Source organism: Saccopteryx bilineata, chromosome 1, assembly GCF_036850765.1.
Source record: "Saccopteryx bilineata isolate mSacBil1 chromosome 1, mSacBil1_pri_phased_curated, whole genome shotgun sequence".
NCBI classification, from domain to species: domain Eukaryota; kingdom Metazoa; phylum Chordata; class Mammalia; order Chiroptera; family Emballonuridae; genus Saccopteryx; species Saccopteryx bilineata.
The window spans coordinates 180,716,611-180,740,016 of NC_089490.1; the positions used below are offsets into that span (position 1 = coordinate 180,716,611).

Sequence of the window (23,406 nt, forward strand, 5' to 3'; positions counted from 1 at the left end):
GACCGTTTTTGTCTGTCTTTGTCCCCACATCTGTCATCATCTTTCCTAAATGTCTCAATCTCTTAAAATTTTTCCTTCATAATCACTCTGATTATCTCAAATCCTTTCCTTCAGGTCAATAATGCAATTCTCAACCATTGCATATTTAATGTAACATCTTCATTTTTTTACTTGGGTTTATAATACCTCTTTTAACCTCATCCTAGTATGTTAATTTGCATTTACAAGCTCTTATTTTATTGAATTCAGTCTATAGTGTGAAGTTCTCTCAGAATTTCCTTTCAGTCCTTGGATGTGTTTTCTTCTAGATTGGGATCTCCATCTGTCATCTGTATGTTCTACTCCTTTCAGTCATTTTTATTACAGTATATCCACACAGTTGAAATGCCATTTTCTTTACTGTGCTTGTGCTAATACACAGATAGGTCTGTTCTGATTTAATATAGGTAAATTCTCCTAAATACCTTTCCCACCTTTATCTGGACCTGTCTGGTTTCTCCTATGAGAGACAGGGCTGAGTTCCGCTTCCTAGAGACTTTGCAGTATCCCACCCTGGCCAGAAGGTAAAGAGCTAGCCGGATAGTGTGCGAGCTCTGCTTTCTCTTCTAGAATTCTGTTCCAGGTCCCATGTACTTGTGCTAGAAAAAGGCATCCTTCTCCTGTGGATTTTGGTTTATGCTTCTAACTCAGCAAGATTATGCCCTAAAAAAGGATGTTGGGTAACAGTTTGAGTGAAGGGCTATGTGCTCTAGTTCTATGCCGTCATCTTTACCCAGGAGTTAACCTATTTTGCTTAAGAACAGCTTCTCTTGAGAGGAAAAGCTATCTGATTATTTTAGTATTCCCTGTACAATTAGAAGATAAACAAAACATTCTAAACACATCCAACTCACCAAATATCAATGTGGATCCAAATGCATAACTATCCTCTTTCAAAAGTATGAAATATGCATGGTTATTACAGATATTTGCATTCAAAGCCCCCCAGATAGGTTTATGTTTCTAATAGGCAAAAAAAGAAAAGCATACCAACCTCAACAGAAGGTAAGTCCTGTTTCTCAGAACCTATGTCTTCTTTAGATGCTTTGTGAATCTTCTTTTCTGAAGAAGACTTTGTGTCAACCTTTTTCAAAGTTTCACAATTGTCTACTTCATTCTTGACAGGCACTTGCTGGTTATTCCCTTGAATAAATAAAAATGATTCAATTTCTAGCTAATTAGTTCCATCCATACTCCCCATAGTTAAGTCCCTTTCCTCTACCAAACAATCTCATTTAATGAGATTCAGACTTAAAGATTGGTTTTGACATCCACAATGCTCTAGATATGTATTTTGTTAATAGGTGAACACGCACTTATATTAAGAGTTCTACAGTCTCTAAAAGAGGTCAAGGGGAAAAGGGAGGAACACACCACAGTTCACAGTAGCAGTACTCATTTAAGCCAAAAGGCACAAACAACCCAAATGTCAACGGACAGATGAATGGGTACACAAAATGTAGTATACACACAATGAAATACTGTTCAGCCTTAAAAAGAAAGGATCTCTTGCACAACAGTATGAATATACTTAACACTACTGAACTGTACACTCAAAAATGGTTAAAGTGGGTGGAAAAAGGAATGAAATTCTGATACATGACACAACATGGATGAATCTTGAAGACATTATTCTAAGTGAGATAAGCCAGACACAAGAAGATAAATAATATATAATTCCACCTGTTTGTGGGACCTAGAATCATCAAATTCATAGAAATAAAAAGCTGAATGGTGATTACAAGGGGCTAGGGAAGGAGTCTGGGTAGTTCCTGTTTCGTGGGGACTGAGTTTCTGCGTGGGATGATGAAGGAGGTCTGGAAATGGGTAATGGCGATGGTTGCACAACAAGATGAATGTTCTTAATGCCACTGAACTTTATAATTTACAATGGCAAATTTTATGCTACGTATATTTTACCATAAATTTTTTAAAAGTTGGGGGAGTCAAAGGAAAGAGTAAAGACTTGAGTTCTCGTCGTGACTCAGTCATTGATGAGTTCTTAAAATTTTTTCTAAAAATAACAAAGTAACTGCTCAAAGCTTTACTGTATCAAATCTAACCGGATAATATACTTGGAGTAAACTGCTAGATTTTCATTTCAAATTATTAGTATCTGTAAGTAAATGAGACTATTTTTTAACATTTCTGAAAATATTGGTATTTCAGCCATTCTGAAGGCATCCATCTAATTCAGTGAAAACTAGCATGTTAATTTCAAAGTTTTGGGTATTATTAAATTTAAAAGTTTATTACCCTTTACATTTTTATAAGCAGAAAGCAATAAAATAATTGGCTAACTATTCCTCTTTCATAGTGCTGAGGCCAGAAAGAGTTTATCTTTCACCTTAATTCTAAAGCTGTTATTTTGATCACACAATTAAAAAAAACAAAACTTATAAACATTTGAAAAGAGACACATTTCAAACATCATTTACATTACACACAAAGCTCTACTCTTATCAGATGGTCAAAAGACCATGGAACAAATGTTGGGAAAATGGAGCTGATTCCCAGTTGTTTGACAGGTTGATGCCAAAAAAACCAAGTGTGTGGAAACAGAGCCCTGGAGAATCTGTCAACAGACTTCATTTCTATCGCGAATTTTAATTCATGACTTACCACAGGCCTCTGAGAAGGAGGCCCAAGAGTAAAAGAGGAACGGGACCACACACACTTTCTGTTACTCAGAAAATACTGTTTCTCAACATCAGTGAGCATGCAGCCAGAGCCATGAATATACAGGTGGGAACACATCTTCTCACACAGGAATTACACTCAGGGGAGAAAAAAAGCCCCAATGGGAGAAGTCACAATTCTTCAGGTGCCTCCAGGGCCTCTGATAGATTCTTAAAGACACCTTAGGCCAGGGGTCTCCAAACTTTTTACACAGGGGGCCGGTTCACTGTCTCTCAGACCGTTGGAGGGCCGGACTATAAAAAAAACTATGAACAAATTCCTATGCACACTGCACATATCTTATTTTAAAGTAAAAAAACAAAACGGGAACAAATACAATATTTAAAATAAAGAACAAGTAAATTTAAATCAACAAACTGACCAATATTTCAATGGGAACTATGCTCCTCTCACTGACCACCAATGAAAGAGGTACCCTTCCAGAAGTGCGGCGGGGGCCGGATAAATGGCCTCAGGAGGCCGCATGTGGCCTGCGGGCCGTAGTTTGGGGACCCCTGCCTTAGGCCCTCTTAGGAGACAGACCCCCCCCTTTCCCCATTACCAAAGGCAACCTCATCATTGGCCTTGCTTCTAAGAACATCTGTGCCCTTTGGGAGAAATGGCTAGACTGTGGCAAACACACTAACTGAATTCAACTGAGTGAATGGAAACTGCAACTCGATCCCCCACCATCAAATTGGCTAAGCTTAGTGGGCAAGACTGTAGCTGTTTTCTTCATATTCTAGGAAGGATCTGAATATAGCGCCAGCAGCGTGCTTTTCACAAAAATAAAATACTTTTAAAAAAAAGGGACTAATGCTCAATGTTAGAAGTGAAAACTCGCCAAGTTCTTAAATACACAGTTTTCCCAATTTTGAGCATTCATTACATACACATCACAGATGGATTCCCTGTTCACCATCTGCCAATGTATTCCCATGTTTTCCTTTAGAAATTGGACAAAAGAACTTCAATATCTTCAATATTACTAAAAATTTCAAAGTCCTGCTGTCAAATTGCAAGTTTGTTCCCTAAGATTTCTCAGCCTTTCTTATTTTTAAAGCTTTCAATTCTTTAAAAAAGTGTTCAAATTTAAAACTGATGGCATGTAATTTGTTTACTTTTAAGCTGTTGGGAGATTTTCCTCGAATAGAGATGCGAACAGAAAACAGAACACGGTACATGTCGGCTAACAGAATTCCCCACAAGGAACCTCCTGTTCACACATTAACCCTGGTGAGAGCCCCAGCAAAGTGACACAGCGCCTCTGAATCCACCAGTACGAGGCCAGTGCACAACAAAGTTCCTTCGTCAACTCTTACTCAGTCTGATCAACAGTCACCCTAATAGCATGCTGCTGATCCAGTGTGCGTGTGCGCGTGCACACACACACACACACACACACACACACAGAGTTTAAAACAACTGTTTGTAGTGAGAGATGTGCTCCCATTTAAAACATTATAAACACACCAGTTATCCGCACAGGTAGGCAGGATGCTGGCCAGGTCTGCCATCTGGAATGCTATGAGCAAAGCCCATGTCTATGGAAGCCCATATTAAATTGACTCACACTTGCAGAAGCGTTATTACATTACATGGCCGTCTAGGCTCAGGTGTCAGCATTAACCATTAGGTGTTGGACAGGAGTATCTTGAAGCATGAATTCAAATCCTCTGACCCGGTCTGGCTCTGCACTGCTGGTCCACACCTGTACATTCAACTGTGATGCAATAGAAGGTCCCTCCCACCTGTCAATCCACCAGGCCACAACCTCTGCATCTCACAGGCACGTTTACCTAGACATGATGGACACAACAGACCACAGAGGAGGCACCATCGCTTCAGATTAGGATTTTAGGCTTGTAGAAAGTCAGCCTGTATCAAATATGCTCAGGCCTAAATGACACACAAAACAAAATTTCGGCTAGACTCACCCCATAATTTCACCTTTCATAAGAGTTTTGTAGTCTGGGCCTGGGTGTCTGAGGCAGAAATGGAACACTAGGCATCCCATATGACTCACCATAGATAGAACACCCTCTGACAAGCTACATAATAACTTTAATGAAAAATCTGGTGAAGTACATTATCCAGAGAGTGTACACACACACCAGGTGGAGAGGACACAGGGGACAGTGCTGGCCCTGCAACCAGGAGTCCACTTCATGCATGAGCACTAGTACCAGGGAAACAGTACAAACAGGCTGGAACAAGGTTTCACTCAGGGGACTCAGTTTTCTTTTGAACTAGAGATGTCCATTCTTGGAACATTTGGGCCCTGGCCAGTAGGCTCAGTGGTAGAGTGTCAGCTCTGCGTGTGGATGTCCTGGGTTCAATTCCCGATCAGGGCACACAGGAGAAGCGACCATCTGCTTTTCCACCCTTCCCCCTCTACCTTCTTTCTCTCTCTCTCTCTCTTCTCCTCCTGTAGTCATGGCTCAGTTGGAGCAAGCTGGCCCTGGGCGATGAGAATGGCACCATGGCCTCACCTCAGGTGCCAAAATGGCTCAGGTTGCAAAGAAGCAATGGCCCCAGATGGGGAGAGCATCGCCCCCTAGTGGGCTTGCCAGGTGGATCCTGGTTGGGCGCATGTGGGAGTCTTTCTCTGCCTCCCTACTTCTCACTTGAGAAAAATGCAAAAAAAAAAAAAAAAAAAAGCTGGCATTTTTTACTAAATGCATAAAGATCATCAGAATTAGCCAATCCATAATATTTCAGTACCTCTGCATAGCATCAAGGAGTGAAAAATAGAAAATTATTTATATGTTTCAAATAAGATCAAAGGTAATGATATTTCCAGGTTGAAAAGAGTCAAAAATAATGACTTTTAACAAGTTCATGAATGTGCATATTAAATGGACAAGATAAATAAGCACAGGCTTTTATCCCAGAGGCCAAAGGGATCAGTTCAAGCTTTGTGACAGTTTTACATGTAGGTAGTCTTCCTAGTCTTGTTTGGTTTACTTTTACATGAACTGCATCTGCTACAAGAGAGCATTTGTCTTCTTTTAACCAAGGGATACCACTACCAAAGAACCAGGGACAAGGAACAGGAGGTGGTGGCAGCTGTCAGATTGGTAAAATAGTTTGTGAGTTTTGTTCGTTCAGAAACATTTTTACGGGCTGATTAACTTTTGCAAATCGCCTGAAAAGCCAAGATAAAAACTATTTAGGGGAAAGTGTCCTTATCCTCCCAACAATAAAACATGATATCTACATCCCTCTAAGCACATGGACTAAAAGAGCAGCCATAACATTCTGAAAATTTGGTGCCTCGTCCTAAACTTTTCATCTAAGAAACCATATTTTGACACACCTTTGCTAAAACTTTGCACATGAACTAAAAATTCAGCACCCACCATAAAAACTCAAGTCACAGGTGAGAACAAATTCAATTTCAACCAGATTGGAGACAAACAGGAGAGAAAAATCCTCAAGGAGGATATAAAGATTACCATGATTTTTCCTGGAAATTTCTGGCAAGTCTGACGGGTACTGAGGTGAGTGTCTTGGCAAATGATTTTCAGGTAGTTTCTTAGAGGTCTTCAGAGGGCCAAGCTCTCGCTCCTTGAGCTCAGCTGCATTCTCTGAAATTTTAATGTCCGTTTCCTTAGGAAACATACATGTCTGTATTCCCTCCTTCATGTGACATTCCGAAGAAGTGTTATTGAGAACAATCGTGTTTTTCAGTGTATTTTCTTCTTTATTCAATAAGTTTTTTGGAAAGGTTAGATTCTTTTGCAGGTTGACATTTATGCCACTCGCATATTTGAGGTTTGTCCAGCTCTCCCCCATGACATCGGTGCACATGTCCTCCTTAGGAGTAGACAGGGAGCTGCCCAGGGCCGAAGTCTGTTTGTCCTCAGTGGTCGCGTTGGCGCTGCTGGCGATCGGCGTGCTGGGTTTGTGTTTGCTGTAATAGACAGAGCACTTGTGCTTCTTCTGAGAATGACCGTAGGTGGCTGGACTCCTCTTCGCAGCGTTCTGGATCCTGCTTTGTGGAGTGTTTACTGGAAGGCAGCTTTTCCCTCTGCCTTTATCAGAGGGGCCATAGGTGTCGAGAAAGTTCTTACAATTGTTTCTGAATTGAAGAGAAAAAAAAATCATTGAACATAAAGCCACAGTGAATAAAACTCTACCTTTCTGTTTTTAAATCCGTGAGAAAGAGGCAGCAATCAGTCTTATGAGTACTGAGTTCTACCTTGCTTCTTCTAAAGCTCTCTGACGTCAATAAACTAAGTCCTTACATGAAGTTTATCTTAGAACAACAACAACAAAAAAATGCTACAGCTGTCACACAATGACAAAGAAAATTTTACAAAACAAAATTGGAATCAAAATTTATATTAGCTTAAAATAAAAACAGAAATGAGTAATATCAAAGGCGAGAAACACCCCCGCCACACACACACCATGAGAACTCTTACTTGTGCGGATGGGAGCTGATAACATCCATGGAACTGTTGTGCTGCGAAGAGGAGCTAGCATTTTGCCTCTGTCTTGTTTTCATGAATTCCATAAGAATGTACTGTGCTTGTTGAAAGGCTATTAAAATCACACCCAACAGGGACAAACTGAGAAAGAAAGCATGGGTTCATCACGGCATGGTTCAGACGGGCATGAAAAACACTAGACTTATTATAGAAGAGCAACGAATGGTTGATAGGTGATGTCTAAAGATATGGCATTAAAATTCCGTAAGATGTACAGCACCATAATCTCTGACACTTCTTGAAGATTTAAAAAAACAACTCAAGTTTTTTTAAAATGTGCGTTATTTATAAATCTGACATTTCGATTCAATTTTTCCAGGATAAAATCACTTTACAAGGATCATTCCAGTCTTCTAATCTCAGATTTCCATTGCTACTGAGCTAATAAGAATAACATTATAGCCTGACCAGGCGGTGGCGCAGTAGATAGAGCATCGGACTGGGATGCGGAGGACCCAGGTTCAAGACCCCGAGGTCACCAGCTTGAGCACGGGCTCATCTGGTTTGAGCAAAGCTCACCAGCTTGGACCCAAGGTCGCTGGCTTGAGCAAGGGGTTACTCAGTCTGCTGTAGCCCCACGTGGGGTCAAGGCACATATGAGAAAGCAATCAATGAACAACTAAGGTGTCTCAACGAAAAACTAATGATTGATGTTTCTCATCTCTCTTCGTTCTGTCTTTCTGTCCCTGTCTATCCCTCTCTCTGACTCTCTCTCTGTCTCTGAAAAAAAAAAAAGAGAGTAACATTATATCTTCCACCATGGCTGCCAATGAACATATATGGCGCATAATTGTCTATTAGATTTCTAGGTGTTATGAATCTCTTATAGTTCCTTTACTATTATCTTAAAGCTTTCTTTACTTCGTGTATGTCAAGGTTCTCAAAATAATATTAAAGTCCACTTAATTCATAAGCTTTGATTGCATCTAGAACATACACACTTTCAGGCAACTTGCCTGGATGGCTTCTCCACTCAGCGAGGGAAGAGCAGCGAAGAAGGTGGTAGTTTACCTGACAAAGAAGACTGTAAGCCTCCAAAACGACTCTTCCCAGCTGGGTCCTGGAACCACGTCTGCACACAAAGGCAACAGGTGATGAGGGAGGGTCACATTGAGAGTGAAGTGAAACTCTAGGTCTGCTGCCGTGACGAGTGTCAGCTCACGAATGACCCAGGAAGACGTAAAGTCTGGAGTAAACCTGGTGACAAAGATTCGTCTTTATGAACTTTCATTTTCGGCATAATATATAATAATCATAATAGCAAAATTTCTAACTTGTACAGGATAAATACTTCTATGAAAAGATGTTTTACTTATAAAGGAGGCTTCCTTCCCCACCCCCACTTGACATTAAAAGCATCACAAACTTAAATGAGGTTAAAGCTCTATGCTTACACAATGCTGATATCTCGCGATGTGTTTGGGTGCAGGGAAAACTGATGACAATCTAGCACTTCGAATCCATAACCTTGACAATTATACCCATTAATTTTCAGAGATGTCACAGTTATAGGGAGTGGTCCAATATTCTCAACTTTAAAGTTCTTTGTAATAGATAAAATTTGCTTGCTGTCTTTCAGTTCTAGTAAGAATGAAAAGTGATATTTAGTATATATGAACTACAAAATTGGTTAAAATTTATTAAGTCAGGAAACCATGTGTACCTTATTAAAGTATAAAAAAAATTCAATGCAAGCTCAAAGTATGACATCTATCTAATTTCTGGAACAGTTATAGATTTTGTTATCTACTAGAATACAATAAAAATAGTTAAGATTTTTCTTAAACAAAGTACCAAAAATAATAAAAATCTCTTCTTCGTTCTTTCACTTATTAAAGGTTAAGGTTGAAAGCATATTCTTCTCAGAAGCCAAATCATTTGGATTTACCACTAGCCCCATGGACCCTTTGCCTCTGAGATCTTCACTTACGCTGAACAGGGACCATTTAAGAGGGTTGAGTGTGTGCTGCTGTGGAAAGCCATCACAGCCCTTAGAAATACAATTCAAAGACCCACTACATTAAGAGGAAGTAATTAAATCCTTGCAAATAAATGAGAGCCCATTTCCCCCCTTCTTTTCCAAGTGAGAGGAGGGGAGATAGACAAAAGTCCTGCATGCACCCTGACGAGGGTCCACCCAGCAACCCCTATCTGGGGCCAATGCTCTGCTCATCTGGGGCCATGCTTGCAACGAAGCTATTTTTAGTGCCTAAAGCTCCACAGAGCCATCCTCAGTGCCCGTGGCTAATGTGCTGAACCAATCGAGCCATGGCTGTGGGGGGGGGGGGGGGATAGGGGAGAGAGGGAGAAAGTAAGGGGGGGAAGAGAGAAAGTTGGAAGGAGAGAGAAGAGGGTGGGGGAGGGGCAGAGAAGCAGATGGTGGCTTTTCCTGTGTGCCCTGACCAGGAATTGAACCCGGGACACCCACACACTAGGCCAGTGCTCTACCACTGAGCCACCCAGCCAGGGCTGAGAGTACATTTTCTCTTTAAAAAAGGAAAAGTTATCTCAATTTTAAAATATTCCTATAAATTTATACCCCCCATAGCCTGACCAGGTGGTAGTGCAGTAGACAGAACATCAATCTGGGGTGCAGTACACCCAGGTTCAAAACCCTGAGTTTGCCAGCTTGAGCACAGGCTCACCCGGCTAGAGTGCGGGCTCATCAAGCTTAAGCACAGGATCATAAACATAACCTCATGGTGGCTGGCTTGAGCACAGGGGTCACTGGCTTGAAGCCCAAGGTCGCTGGCTTGAGCAAGGGGTCACTGGCTTGGCTTCAGGCTCCCGGTTAAGGCACATATGAGAAAGCAATCAATGAACAACTATAGCACTGCAATGAAAAACTGATTTTTCTCATCTCTCTCCTTTCCTATCTGTCCCTACCTGTCCTTCTTGCTGTCTCTCTCTGTCTCTCTCGCTTAAAAAAAAAAAAAATTAACCCATAACCTAATATTTTCTTTGTCATATAAGGACAAATATTTTATCTGGTTGGTTCTATAGTTTTTATATTACTCTTTAATTCTATCTTTCACAGTAAACTCCAAACAAATCAATGAATGGATCAATCATTGGGAAAATGAAGCAATTCTGAATGCAAAATGGCTAATAAATCTTTTCAAAGTCAGTGGCCATTTGGCATAGTTTTCTAAATTTAAAAAATCCCAGTCAGGTATTAAAACAGTGCTACAAATGATTTAATAGTTTCACCAACCAGCTTTCTCCATAGGAAACATATTGTTGCACCAAAATGCTTTCATTGTGTTCCTGAAATTAAAAATGATAATAGGACAGCAAGAATTTACCAGAAATACTTTACATCTCTTGTTTGATTTTTGTTTTAGTCCTTGAAACTAATAAAAGTAGTTAAAAATCATTTAATTTAAATACATGCATAATTTAGAACTTTCTAATGGAACATGTCAGTAAATTTGTAAATCTCATTGTCTGATACAGTAGCCAGTAGACACATATAACCACTCAAATTTTAATTAAATTTTTAAAAATTTAAAAATTTATCTTCTTAGTCACACTAGCTGTATTTTAAGTACTTAGCCACATGTGGTGAGTGGCTACTATATTAGATGACACAGATAAAGAAATTTATATTACAAAAAGTTCCATTGGGTAGCTAGCGTACCTTTAGTCTTCTCTCCATCATTTGTGGTTGTCTAGATTAGATAACTGATAACCAAATTAACAGGTTCATAATATTTATTTTACATATCTGACACTATAGCAACTATACTTTTTTCCCTCTATATCTATTATATCTAAGTTGGCTATTGTTCTCATTGAGTGGTATCATCCCACGTAGGCTCAGATGTTTGCCTGATTTAATTATTTGCATCCATACAATAGATTTACTGTAAAAAAAAATTTAAAGAATCTTCTTATAGACCCTTTTGTTCTTGGCTTTAGCACCAAGCCTGCCCTGCCTGAGTGCCACGCGTAGAAACTCACGTCGACGGCAGTCCATCAGTGTGGACTCAGGCACCTTAAACCGGAGCGAACCCCCCGCGCCGGGAAGTCTCCCGCCGACTCGCAACAACTCTCGTGCTCCGAATCCTTCCACGCCAATCATGTCGAGAACAGTCAAGTTATTCCTTTAGTGAGAGGAGATACAAATAAAAAGGCATTACAACAGAGTCACAAGATGGCATGCCCTGGAACTTAAATAGTCCTAGTGACCAAAAACATTTTTCATGTTTTGGAAAAGAAAATCAGTTTAAATAGTGTGGCATCTCCCTCCCCGTCCCAGGTAGCAGGTGCTGCGGCGCATCGAGCAGAGGAGTGAGTGATCGTGTTCACTCTCGCCCCCAACCCTGGTCCCAGAATGGAAACCCATGTATTTCTAGCAACCAGCCACCCAGCTGGTGATCGGACCTCCACAAGAAAAACACTGAAGAAATAAATTGGGAGAGGGAGGGGAGAAACATTAACACCGACAAATTGATAACAAACTGTTTACATAGTGAATCAAGGAGTTTTCACAGTAAATTGTGACCATAAGAAATTCTGCCTTAGGAATCACCCTAGAAGTGAAATCCTACTGTTCATTCTGAACCGAAGATTTAAAATATTATCCCATAGATAACATACATTTAACTCATGTTCTTATTAGTGAAACAGTAATCCAGTAATTTTTGCCTTTTCACTAACTGAAATCATGACTCCTAGGATGAAAAAGTTAAGTAGAAGTGATGTTTAAATGATGCAGACTGGACAGAAAGCCAATGTTAATGTAAATACTATAGAAGCTGAGAAAGAATTCATTTCAAATTATGTGAAATACACAGGTATCTTCACATCTTTACTAAATTATTAAATATGTTTACCTGCCATTTAAAAGCCTTTCAGTGATGTCAGATGCTTGATATTGTTTACAGAAAAATATTGTATATCAAACCAGAAACCACCAAAAACAAATCAACTACCATAAAAAGTTTAGGCTTTTCTTTTGAGTTTATAGCTACATTGCCTACAACCTTAGTTCTTCAATGGAGAATGGGTTTAAAACAAAACACATCATCACAGCATTAGAAGTCTTAGCTAAAATGCTTAAGATAACTTTTAGCCCATTTTCTTTTTAGTAGCCTTCACCTGCAGAAGAACAAACTCACATGATAGAGTACAAGAAGTCCAAAATAAGACAGTCGTTGTCAGCTGATCGGATACTAGAAAAGCTAAAAAAAAGAAACCCAAAAAACTAAAATGTCACTCATTCAAAATTAAATGTGTTAGACTTCTCACCAATGCAGAGCTTCAACACAGATCTGCATTTACGGTAAATTTTTTAAAGAAGACTCAATAAAGCCTGCCTAAAGATGACAAAAATTTAAGAATGAAAAATATTTAGCTGCTGAAATCAGTTAGCAATATAACACTTGCTTAAAAGGAAGGAAAAGTAGTAAAAAGAGCCAATGGGCTCAATTATGCACTTTTTCCATAGCCCTTTGGGGTAACAGAAAAATTGCAGAAACAAGATAGACAGCTGTGAGCATGGTGTACATCCAAGCATTGTGGAATGGAAATGTATATGGCAGTGTTTTCATTCCTTTTCTGAACTAAAGCAGGGAAGTGAATGCACACATGTGTGCTCTGTGTGTGCATTTGTGTGTGTGTTTGAGTGTATGTTCTGCCTCTGGAATGGCAGCAGATGAGATGCTGAAGGAACTGTGCTGTGGCTGTTGGATAGATGGGCACACGCTCCTTGCTGGACAAGGGAGGAAGCTGAGGCAGAGATTAAGTGTGGCAGCTGAGGTCGCCTCTCTTCTCAGCCACTGCCTCTTGCTAGCATGCAACACAGCCTCAACACTGATGGCCTGAGAGCTCAATGTCAACTCTTAGCTAATGAGACCATGTATTCTTGAGAAAAAATTCCGACAGGTGAGCCAGTGAGAAAGAACAGACTCTAGGACGGGGCCACACCTACCGGATTAGTATAAGTGAGGTAACTTTTCCATAGTCTGCTGGCGTGAAAACGACACCGGCCCTTTTCATTTCCAAAGGCTGCAAATGGAAGTGGAGGCTGCCAAACCTGGATTCTTCAGAATGCACACCCTGCAAGTTTAATAAGTGCAATTCAACAATTCCTGTAAAGCAAGCTTCCATCTTCACTGCATGCATTTTAGAGTATAAACATTTTAGAGCATAAATAGTATGAGTGCTTTTTTTTCCCCATTTCCAGATGTGACCACCCTAATCAACCTGCTGAATTAGTTTATCCTAGGAGTTTACATCAATAAACAGTTCCCAAGTCTCAGTTTAGAAGTATAGGCAGAGGCTGCAGGACAACCTACTACATGGACACTGGAAGGGGGATTTGCTTCCTGCTTGGATGGGAGTTGGGGCTAGAAGCCTTCTATGCAAAGATGCTTTGATTGGAAAACATCACTTAGAAAACAAACCCAACAGCCTGACCTGTGGTGGCGCAGTGGATAAAGCGTTGACCTGGAACACTGAGGTCACCGGTTCAAAACCCTGGGCTTGCCTGGTCAAGGCAAATATGGGAGTTGATGCTTCCTGCTCCTCCCCCCTTTCTCTCTCTCTCTCTCTCTCTTATTCTAACTCTCTCTCCTCTCTAAAATGAATAAATAAATAAAAATTAAAAAAAAAAGAAAGAAAACAAACCCAACAGCCTCTACTTGAATACTTTTGGGATCTGACCAAACCACGCACTCACTGCTGCACCCCCAAATTCTCTATAATATTAAATTGAAGTTTATATAGAAACCATCTTTATTACATTTAGTCTCACCACTCAGGAGAAAGATCTTCATTTATTTACTTCCTCCTGTATTCTAAGATTTCTTTCTCTGAATAAATCTCGTGGTCTAAATTTAATATTCAAGATTTTGCTCTTTATTTTTTTCTCCCTTTTACTGTGGTTTTCTTTTTTATCTCCTTCTCACTAAAAAACAAGTTCCTGATTTCTTAGAGCTATAATCACAGAATCTGCTTGGGAAAATTTCTTTTTTATGTTTTTAATTTTTAAATTTGTCTTATCCTTCAATTATTGCTGCCATTTCCCATGCTGAAAGATGTAGTGATGGTATTTGATTTTCATTAGAATTAGAAACTTCATGAAGGGAGAAACCCTGCTTTATACATATAATATGAATATTGAATAAAAAAGCTGCTGACTTTTAGTATTTAGACTATAATAATAACAGTACCATTTATTAAATAGTTCTTATATGCCAGGCACTGGAATATAATACACTATATAAAATCATGAATGTTCCAGAAACTTTATTGACTCTTTAAACAATGATTATGAATGAGAAAGATGAAGTTTAGGTCAGATAATTTGCCCAGGGTCACCCAGCAAGCACATGGAGGAGCCTGGATTCAGAACCCTAAATGTCCAGTTCCATGTGCTCTTAACCAAAGCAACTACATTTCCAAAAGCAAACCAATGCAATTAAAATATAGACCTCTTTCTGTACAGGACAAAGAGTTCTAATAAGGACTTCAAGTTAGAGTTTTAAGTGTCTCAAAGGCACGAATATTGACAATTTTTGTCAATGTAATCAATTTATAATGGCAATAATTTCCTTTGTGACAAAAGGTGTATATCTTGGGGGGAAATCCTCAATGAGAAATTTTAAAAATTGTTTTTTCTTAATGAGTTACACTATTTGTTCAATTCTGAACAGAATATTTCTAGGTAAAAGGAATTGGCATTATTTTTGGAATTTCACATTATGTATCATTCAATACTAGTGGGACAAATGATCTCTTAATATTTGGACTAATTCCTCGCACAGCTCCGGGAGACTGCTTAGCATAGAGCCACAGTCTCACTCACCAAAACAAGCCCATCCACCTAGACTGCTTACAAAGACAGAGGAACCTCTGCTGTTAACTGTGTTTCCTACCGTAAATAAGTCTCTATTAACTTTAAAACTCACTTTAATTATTGCTTTCATTTTATATTAGTTGGAGGTTATCTGGGGTTGTCCTCTTTCTGTTATGCAAATCAATCTACCGTATTAATATATTTCCTCATGTATAAGACCCTCCCATGTATCAGACACACCTTAAATCTGGGGCCTGAAATTTGAAAAAAAATGTATTACATAAAGTTATTGAACTCAAGTTTTATTCATCATAAAATTCATACAACTCCTCATCCACGCAAAAAAACACACCAGGAAATGCAAGTAAAAAAATCGGCAATCACTGTATAAGATGCATCCAGTTTTTAGACCCCAAATTTTTCGAAAAAGGGCATGTCTTATACATGGGGAAATAGAGTACTATCTGTGGAAGGAAGGTTAAGTGAGGAAAAAGAAGAAAATACCCAGGGCAGTGCATGTATCAGAAATATAGTTACATACATATGTGTGTTTATATGTATATGTGTGTATTTTTTTAACAGAGGCCCCACTTTTGAATGAATCTACACACACAAAATGCCTGCAAGGAAAATATCCAATGATACATAGAGAGCCACGATACTAAGAACAAGGCTGCCAAGACCCCAGTCAAACAATATCCTTGTTGCACTGACATGTCTATTCCTACTCCTAAGTATTTCTGTGAGACCGCATGAGTACCCAGAGGCTTGAGAATTTCAGAGAAATCCTTTTTTCAGAGATGAGATGACTGTCACAGAAATTGGGTGACTTGCTAAAAACATGAAGCCAATTCAGTAAGAGATTTTTTTAATGCATTTGTTTTTACCTTATCTCACCCCAAAAACAATTTGAGGGGGCCAAGGAATCTTAAGAGAATTACAAATTCTGGGGTCTCAAGTTTTATGGTTTTATGACTAGCCCTGATTCAATTGTTATTTTTTCACTCACATGAATCTAATCATCCAATTAAAATGATTTACAGGCTAACATGAACCATGGACTCCTGCTGCATTAGTTAACTGGAAAAATCTGCTATATATATTTAGTGCCTAGAATATAAAAATAAGAGAGCCACATATATTACATAAAGACACTTGAAACACAAATCAGCAAGGCCCATATGCTATGTGTCTAGTTTGTAAGTATTCTTTTTTTTCTGTTTAACGATGACATCCTACCCAGGAAGGGCAAGCTTTGGTTAGCTGGAATTCCCCAGTTGTGAAATTAATCATCTGCATATCGGTGCCAAACCTATAAAAAAAAAACAAAATGTTTAATATAGCATTCAAATTGCCAATAAAGAATAAAACGTGTGTGCACACATATATTTGCCTATGTGAGCACATGTATTTGCACACAGACACGACTGTCCCAGCCTCCCAACACGGTGCCTGGCATGCACGTCAATGCCACTGGCAGCACGGAATGGGAATATAAAGAAGCATACGGTGACAAAAGCTCAAAGTGTGAAGGAATTCCTTTTCTGCAAATGGTTCAGAGCTATGGAACCTGACAGGAAGTGACTCTCAACCAAGGATAATATCATCTCCCAGTTTAATCTCCAGTGGACATTTGGCAATGTCTAGAAATATTTTGGGTTGTCACAGCTGGGGAGGTCCTACTGGTATCTATCCACCTGGTAGAAGTCAGAGATGCTGCTCGACAGCCCTCAAAGCACAGAAGAGTCCCTCCACTCCCCATGGGGCAGAGAATCAAAACATCCATAGTACTGAAGTTGAAAAACCCTGGGGATAAGGGGAGATCCTTCTGAGCCTAAAAGAGGCAACGTTCTAAGCAAAACTGTGATTGTGCAAAAATCAGATAGAACAGATATGAACTAATAGTGTCGTCATCTTATCTTGTTTAACTGCACTAGATTAAAATATATTAACACACTAAACTCAGTTCTTACGTGATCACAGTAATCATCTAGAGATCACTGTTGGATTCAGATTCTAAAATTTAGGAGTTATTTGTGGAAAATCATGACTGTAAAGGTTCCCTGACCAAGAAAGGAATATTCTGCCGGGAAGAACCTGACACAGTAACCCTGAAAACAAACAGAACTGGTCATTCCCAACAAGGTACAGGCGCCAAGGAGCTGGTGACTGAGGTACATATTATTAACACTGTGGACATCCACATTTCGGGTCGGGTGAAAACCAGAAAGGACCTGAAACAATTCCGAGTCTGAACTACGTTTCCCAAACCACCCGTCACAAAGTCTTCACCAATTGGAGCTTTACCATTTATTCAGCAGACGCACCGCCGCTTCGGGCTTAGGATACAGGGAGAGAGGCAGCAGCTGCAAGGAGACTGGCAAAGAGGAAGGGTTCTTCACCACAAAGTACTTCACCTGGATATGGGAAAGGAAAATCAACACCCAGGACGGGCACGGCCGCACCCCAGCAGGATTCCTGCGGAACACTGCATAGCCTGCACCCACTCACAGGAAGCCTTTGCACAAGTCAAACTGAGTCTTGAAAATAAATGGCCTGCACATCTCAAGAATGTCTACGCCATGAAAGACAAAGACAGGCTGAGGAAGATGAAAGGAAATGAGAAAGCTCTGACCGTGCAATGTAGGACCGAGCATTGGATGCAAACCAAGGGGGAAGAAGTTGGTATGAAATATATCAGTGGGATAATTGGGAGATTTTGAATAGAGACTGCAGATTAGATAACATTATTATGATTAATGTTACATTTTCTAATTCTGATAAGTATACTCTGGTATATCAAATACTCCTGTTCCTAGGAAGTTTACCCTGAAGTAATCAGAGGAAAGGGGACATAATATCTGACACTCAAATGGCCCATAAAAATACACGTGTGTGTGTGTGTGTCTGTGTATGCACACGCAGAGAAAGGACTGATAAAGCAAGTGTGGCAAACATTAATAAACTGAGTCTCTGTGAAAGGCAACTGGACATTCTTGGTATTCTTGAAACTTGCTTCTATGTTAAAATTATTTCAAAATTTTAAAAAAATGTTGGCCATCTAGAATAATTATATTTATTTTATTATTTTTGTTGAATGTATTGGGGCAACACTGGTTAACAAGATTATACAGGTGTCATTTGCACAATTCTATAGTCCATCATCTGTGTGCTGCACCGTGTGTTCACCACCCGAAGTCAAGTCTGTGTCCACTACCATTTATCCCTCTATACCCTTCCCCTCGCCCAGTCTTAGAATGTCATCCCTGAGAAACCCAATGAGTGATGAAGTGTAAATTATTACTCAGATCATCATGTGAGGTACATGTTTGGCAATGAGGCTTAGGAGACGTAAATGGAAGTCTGCTGGTGTCACTCCTTTCCCTTTGCCCTGTCTGTTACTACCCTCGTCAGTGAGAGAAACACACCCAAGAAAGGAAGCCCACACGCAAAGGATGGAGAGTGAACGGGCAGAAAGAGCCCGGGTTTTGGGGTAGCATCTCTGAGCCACTTGACCAGCTTTGGACTCCTCTCCAGTGAGTTTCTCATTATGAAACTAACTGCTATTCAAGCCGGCATTAGGACCTGGCCAGTGGGCTCAGTGGTAGAGCATCGGCCTTGTGTGCAGGAGTCCCGGATTCGATTCCCGGCCAGGGCACACAGGAGAAGCGCCCATCTGCTTCTCCACCCCTCCCCCTCTCCTTCTTCTCTGTCTCTCTGTTCCCCTCCCGCAGCCGAGGCTCCACTGGAGCAAAGTTGGCCCAGGCACTGAGGACGGCTCCATGACCTCTGCCTCAGGCACTAGAATGGCTCCGACTGCAACAAAGTGACGCCCCAAATGGGCAGAGCATCGCCCCCTGGTGGGCATGCCGGGTGGATCCCGGTCGGGCGCATGCAGGAGTCTATCGGACTACCTCCCCGTTTCCAACTTCAGAAAAAAAAAAAAAAAAAAAAGCCAGCATTAGTCAATATCTTCTGTTCTGTGCACTTCAATACTTAACTGAAAAGATTTCGAACTGAACACAAACTTCATAAAATAATTTGTTCTTCAACCTTTCAGTCTGTTTAGAGTTTTATTCCTTGTTTTGCTCTTCTGATATCTCTCTACTAAGCACCGATGGCATATGTGTCATTTAAAATTAATGTGGTTCTGAAACAATAGTCTCAAGGTAGAAAGACTCTGATAATTTAAAAACCTAAGAGATGGGGTTGACACTGACAAAGAGGTTAAAGGACACAGGATCCTCACCACGCTGTTCCTAAGGGCGGTCGCGCTGAAGTTTAACACAAGGTCCGGCTCTGTGATCAAACGAGGCAGAGAGAAAACAAAGGATTCTGACTCCCTGGATTTCTTCAGGTGGGCAAACTGAGTCATTCCTAAAACATTCCTCCTGTGTAATTTATAAAGAAAGATATTATCATGAAAACCAATTTTGACATAAAAAAAGAAAAATCACTAAATATACCTCCCCCACTCCAAAGAACAAGAGGTCTTAGAAGAAATGGCTTATTCTGGGTGGGGAAGAGAAAGACAAGATGATTCTGGAACATTCTGTGTTACAACAAAGCAAGGAAGTGCTCAAAAAGTGATGGGAACATGTCAAAGGGATCCATAAGCTGGCCTGAAGGGGCTCCCATCAGCCACATCTGACACAATTTGGCATAAAAAATACTAATGATGGGCCCTGGCCGGTTTGCTCAGTGGTAGAGCATCGGCCTGGCGTGCAGAAGTCCCGGGTTCGATTTCCGGCCAGGGCACACAGGAGAAGCGCCCATCTGCTTCTCCACCCCTCCCCCTCTCCTTCCTCTCTGTCTCTCTCTTCCCCTCCCGCAGCCGAGGCTCCACTGGAGCAGAGATGGCTCGGGCGCTGGGGATGGCTCCTTGGCCTCTGCCCCAGGCGCTAGAGTGGCTCTGGTCGCGACAGAGCGACGCCCCGGAGGGGCAGAGCATCGCCCCCTGGTGGGCAGAGCGTCACCCCTGGTGGGCGTGCCAGATGGATCCCAGTCAGGCGCATGTGGGAGTCTGTCTGTCTCTCCCCATTTCCAGCTTCAGAAAAATACTAAATAAAATAAAATAAATAAATAAATACTAACGATGGTAATGGTAGTAATAACCAAAGAATCCATAGTGGTGCTCAAAAAAGGTCAAAGTGAGCCTGACCGGCGGTGGCGCAGTGGATAGAGCGTCGGACTGGGATGAGGAGGACCCAGGTTCAAGACTCCAAGGTCACCAGCTTGAGTGCGGGCTCATCTGGTTTAAGCAAAGTTCACCAGCTTGGACCCAAGGTCGCTGACTCAAGCAAGGGGTTACTTGGTCTGCTGAAGGACCACGGTCAAGGCAAATATGAGAAAGCAATCAATGAACAACTAAGGTGTCGCAATGAAAAACTGATGATTGATGCTTCTCATCTCTCTCCGTTCCTGTCTGTCTGTCCCTATCTATCCCTCTCTCTGACAAAAAAAAAGTCAAAGTGAGGAAAATAATTAGAAACATCATTATTTTACAGCCATCAATCTAACACCTGATTAGAGTAAGAATTATCAATGGATGCTAAAATCATGGGTGAAACATTTTTAGGGAACAGGAAATATATATGATATCTAATTATCATATCCATATTTATTAATTGCAAAAGAAAAAATGTATCTACAATGGAGAAAAATCTGTCACACATACAACAGAGTCAGATGACTCAAATTAGCGATGTCAATACTGGGACACATTGACATTGATGTCCCTCTTGGGGTGATGCAATGATAAAGACATAAGATCAGCCCAGTAATTAGGACTTATTCTAAAAATGTTTAACAAGAATGTAAACTTGAGGAAGCAATAAAAACAAAATCCAAAGTGTTGAAAATTCTATAAGCTACTTAGGCTAGGACTCTAAAATGTGGACATTATGAAAAATGAAGAAAGGTGGAGACATTATTCTAAAGAAGTTAAGGAAACATGACAGCCAAATGTAAAGCATGATCCTGGAACAAATCTTGGATTTTAAAAAAGGAAAAATACAGCTACAATGGCTATTTCTGGGTGAACTGTTGAAACCTGAATATAGACTGAATAAATATTATCCTAACTGGAGCAATGTTAAGTTTGTTGGGTATGTAATGGTAGTGTAGTTATATGTCTCAGGATAGTCACCTTAGGAAATAAAGTATTTCTTAGTAAAGTATTGAGGGTTGAAGTATCATGATATCTATAGCTTACTTTCAAATGACTCGGCAAAATTCAAACAAAAATACACACGCACGATACAGATGTAGAAAGAGAAATAAAGCAAATGAAGATGTGAACAACTGATGACTCCAAATACAATATTTGAGTATTCACTGCACTATCCTTTCAACTCTTCTGAGACCTGAAATTTGTCAAGGCCTGGCTGGGTTGCTCAGTTGGTTACAGCATTGGCCTGATATGCCAAGATTGTGGGTTCAATCTCTGGTCAGGGCACATACGAGAAACAACCAATGACTGCATAAATAAACAGAACAACAAATTAATGCCTCTCTTCTCTCTTTCTTAAAAAATTTAAAAAAAATAAATTTGTCAAAATAAAAAGCTAGAGAGAAATATAAATTATTAAAAATTTAGTATTACAATTTCAACAAAGTAGTATGCAATTGTGTCTCCTTAATGTTAAACAGAAGAAATGAAGGTGAAGACTTACTTGCAGGCATCACCATTTTTTAATTTCTTCCATCTTTCATACAATTTGTTTGCTAGTTCGAAATCCACGTCCCAGGTAGACCGGTCCAGAGAAAGGCTCCCTTCCCAATGAGGATTTTCTAAAAGTTAGGTCAGATATAGTATTTACCTTTCCAGGAAACATAATTCAATTAGTAAACTCTGTCAAGACTGGCTGTTCTACTTCTCAAACTGAGAGGACTGCCAAGTGAATATATGCTGCTCTCCTCAGACTGTTTTACTAAAAGCCCCTCCAACTCAATGGCAAATGATACATCAAATCAAACAAACATGTATAAAACAAAACTAAATCAAATTATGTAAAGATCGTAACAGAAAAGACACATGGCTCATGAATACAGCCTGAGACAAGTTAAAATGACTCTCAGAACATTTTTAACAGCTTTAAATCTAAAAGGCTAAAAACTGCTTCCGGGTAAATGGCCATGATGTGCAAATTCTTCCGGGTTACTCTGTGGGATGCCGATGAACAAATCCTCAAAAGACCGCAGAGACCAGGGGTTCTGCCTGGAGAAGGTGCATATTTACACTTATAAACTGGTCTCTTCCTCAGCTCACCCTCTCCGCTTACCTATTCTGTCTTGTCTGTGCTAAAGAGTCTATCAGGGTAAAAACTGGGAATCTCCCCCAAAGAAACCTCTGCACTATAATACTCTCCTTAGACTTAATATTTAAATAAATCAAAAGGCGGGAACAAACTAGAAACAGCTTCCATGGCAACAGGCTGGCCTTTGGTCTCACACAAGAACTAGCACCCCCTTAAGATGTCTATGCTCTTAACTAAAGTCTTCATATGCAAGTCCAAATTATTTTTAATAACTTCTAGTCAAACTCCCCCCCTTTTATTAAAGAATCTTCCAAATTTTCTTGGTGTCAAGGTTGCTAGGATTATCAAACAATGTTTAAAAAAATCCTTTAAAAAGGACTAGCAATAGAGGAGTATTATTTACACAAGGACTTCAGGAGGTTTTTGGAGGATTCTTGACAATTTAATGTCATTCTCTTGGGCACCATGCCCTTTAAAACGAGAATATGATGCAACGATGTTCACAGGACTAATCATTCCATCTACAAACACTAATTTTCCTCACTACTTCCCACCCAACCCCCAACTAGAGTTCTACAGAAAGCCTAAGGGCAAAATACTTACCTGCTTTTGATTTTCCCATGAAATAATGCATGCCACAATGTGCTATCACTTCAAAACCCAGACTCCCTTCCTAGATTGAAAAGTAATATATGAATAACTTAAAACACAGCACTAAACATAAAAATCCTAATGCACTCAAATGCAAAGCAGACATTGGCCTCCACCTCTGTGAACTTCATTTAACCAGAAGCTAAACCACTAGACAGTGATTTCTTGGCTTCTTTGTCCTTGAATGAGAACTCTAAACTATCTCTCAGAGGGAAGATCACCACAGTGGATTCAAATCAATAATCAATATCCACAGTGACAACATTTGGGCCTAAAAGACACCAAACTACCTTCTGAATTAAAGATGAAATTTGTGTCAGCTTAGTAGGTTTAAAAAAAACACAACTGTACTCAAATATTCAGAGACACAATATACCAATCTATGGTAAATTCTAAGATACTCAGGACATTCAAATTAATGTCCCATTTCCTACAGGCAAGAAAAGCACACACTTGCTACCTCCACACATACCTGACA

General features: G+C 40.0%; 1 protein-coding gene across 2 annotated transcripts in view; it reads right to left on the reverse strand.

The window, feature by feature from the left end:
* The window catches only part of TMEM131L (transmembrane 131 like), a 167,603-nt gene that overhangs the window by 20,355 nt on the left and 123,842 nt on the right, over nucleotides 1-23,406 (reverse strand). For both annotated transcript variants that reach the window (XM_066280488.1, XM_066280477.1), the window contains exons 15-26: nucleotides 22,881-22,950; nucleotides 21,693-21,810; nucleotides 19,268-19,409; nucleotides 17,326-17,435; nucleotides 16,258-16,330; nucleotides 13,150-13,277; nucleotides 11,178-11,320; nucleotides 8,609-8,795; nucleotides 8,226-8,411; nucleotides 7,149-7,295; nucleotides 6,177-6,802; nucleotides 1,034-1,182 (exon numbers count right to left, since the gene is read on the reverse strand). In XM_066280488.1, the coding sequence (XP_066136585.1) occupies nucleotides 1,034-1,182; nucleotides 6,177-6,802; nucleotides 7,149-7,295; nucleotides 8,226-8,411; nucleotides 8,609-8,795; nucleotides 11,178-11,320; nucleotides 13,150-13,277; nucleotides 16,258-16,330; nucleotides 17,326-17,435; nucleotides 19,268-19,409; nucleotides 21,693-21,810; nucleotides 22,881-22,950 (2,079 nt within the window). The remainder of the gene's footprint in view (nucleotides 1-1,033; nucleotides 1,183-6,176; nucleotides 6,803-7,148; nucleotides 7,296-8,225; nucleotides 8,412-8,608; nucleotides 8,796-11,177; nucleotides 11,321-13,149; nucleotides 13,278-16,257; nucleotides 16,331-17,325; nucleotides 17,436-19,267; nucleotides 19,410-21,692; nucleotides 21,811-22,880; nucleotides 22,951-23,406) is intronic.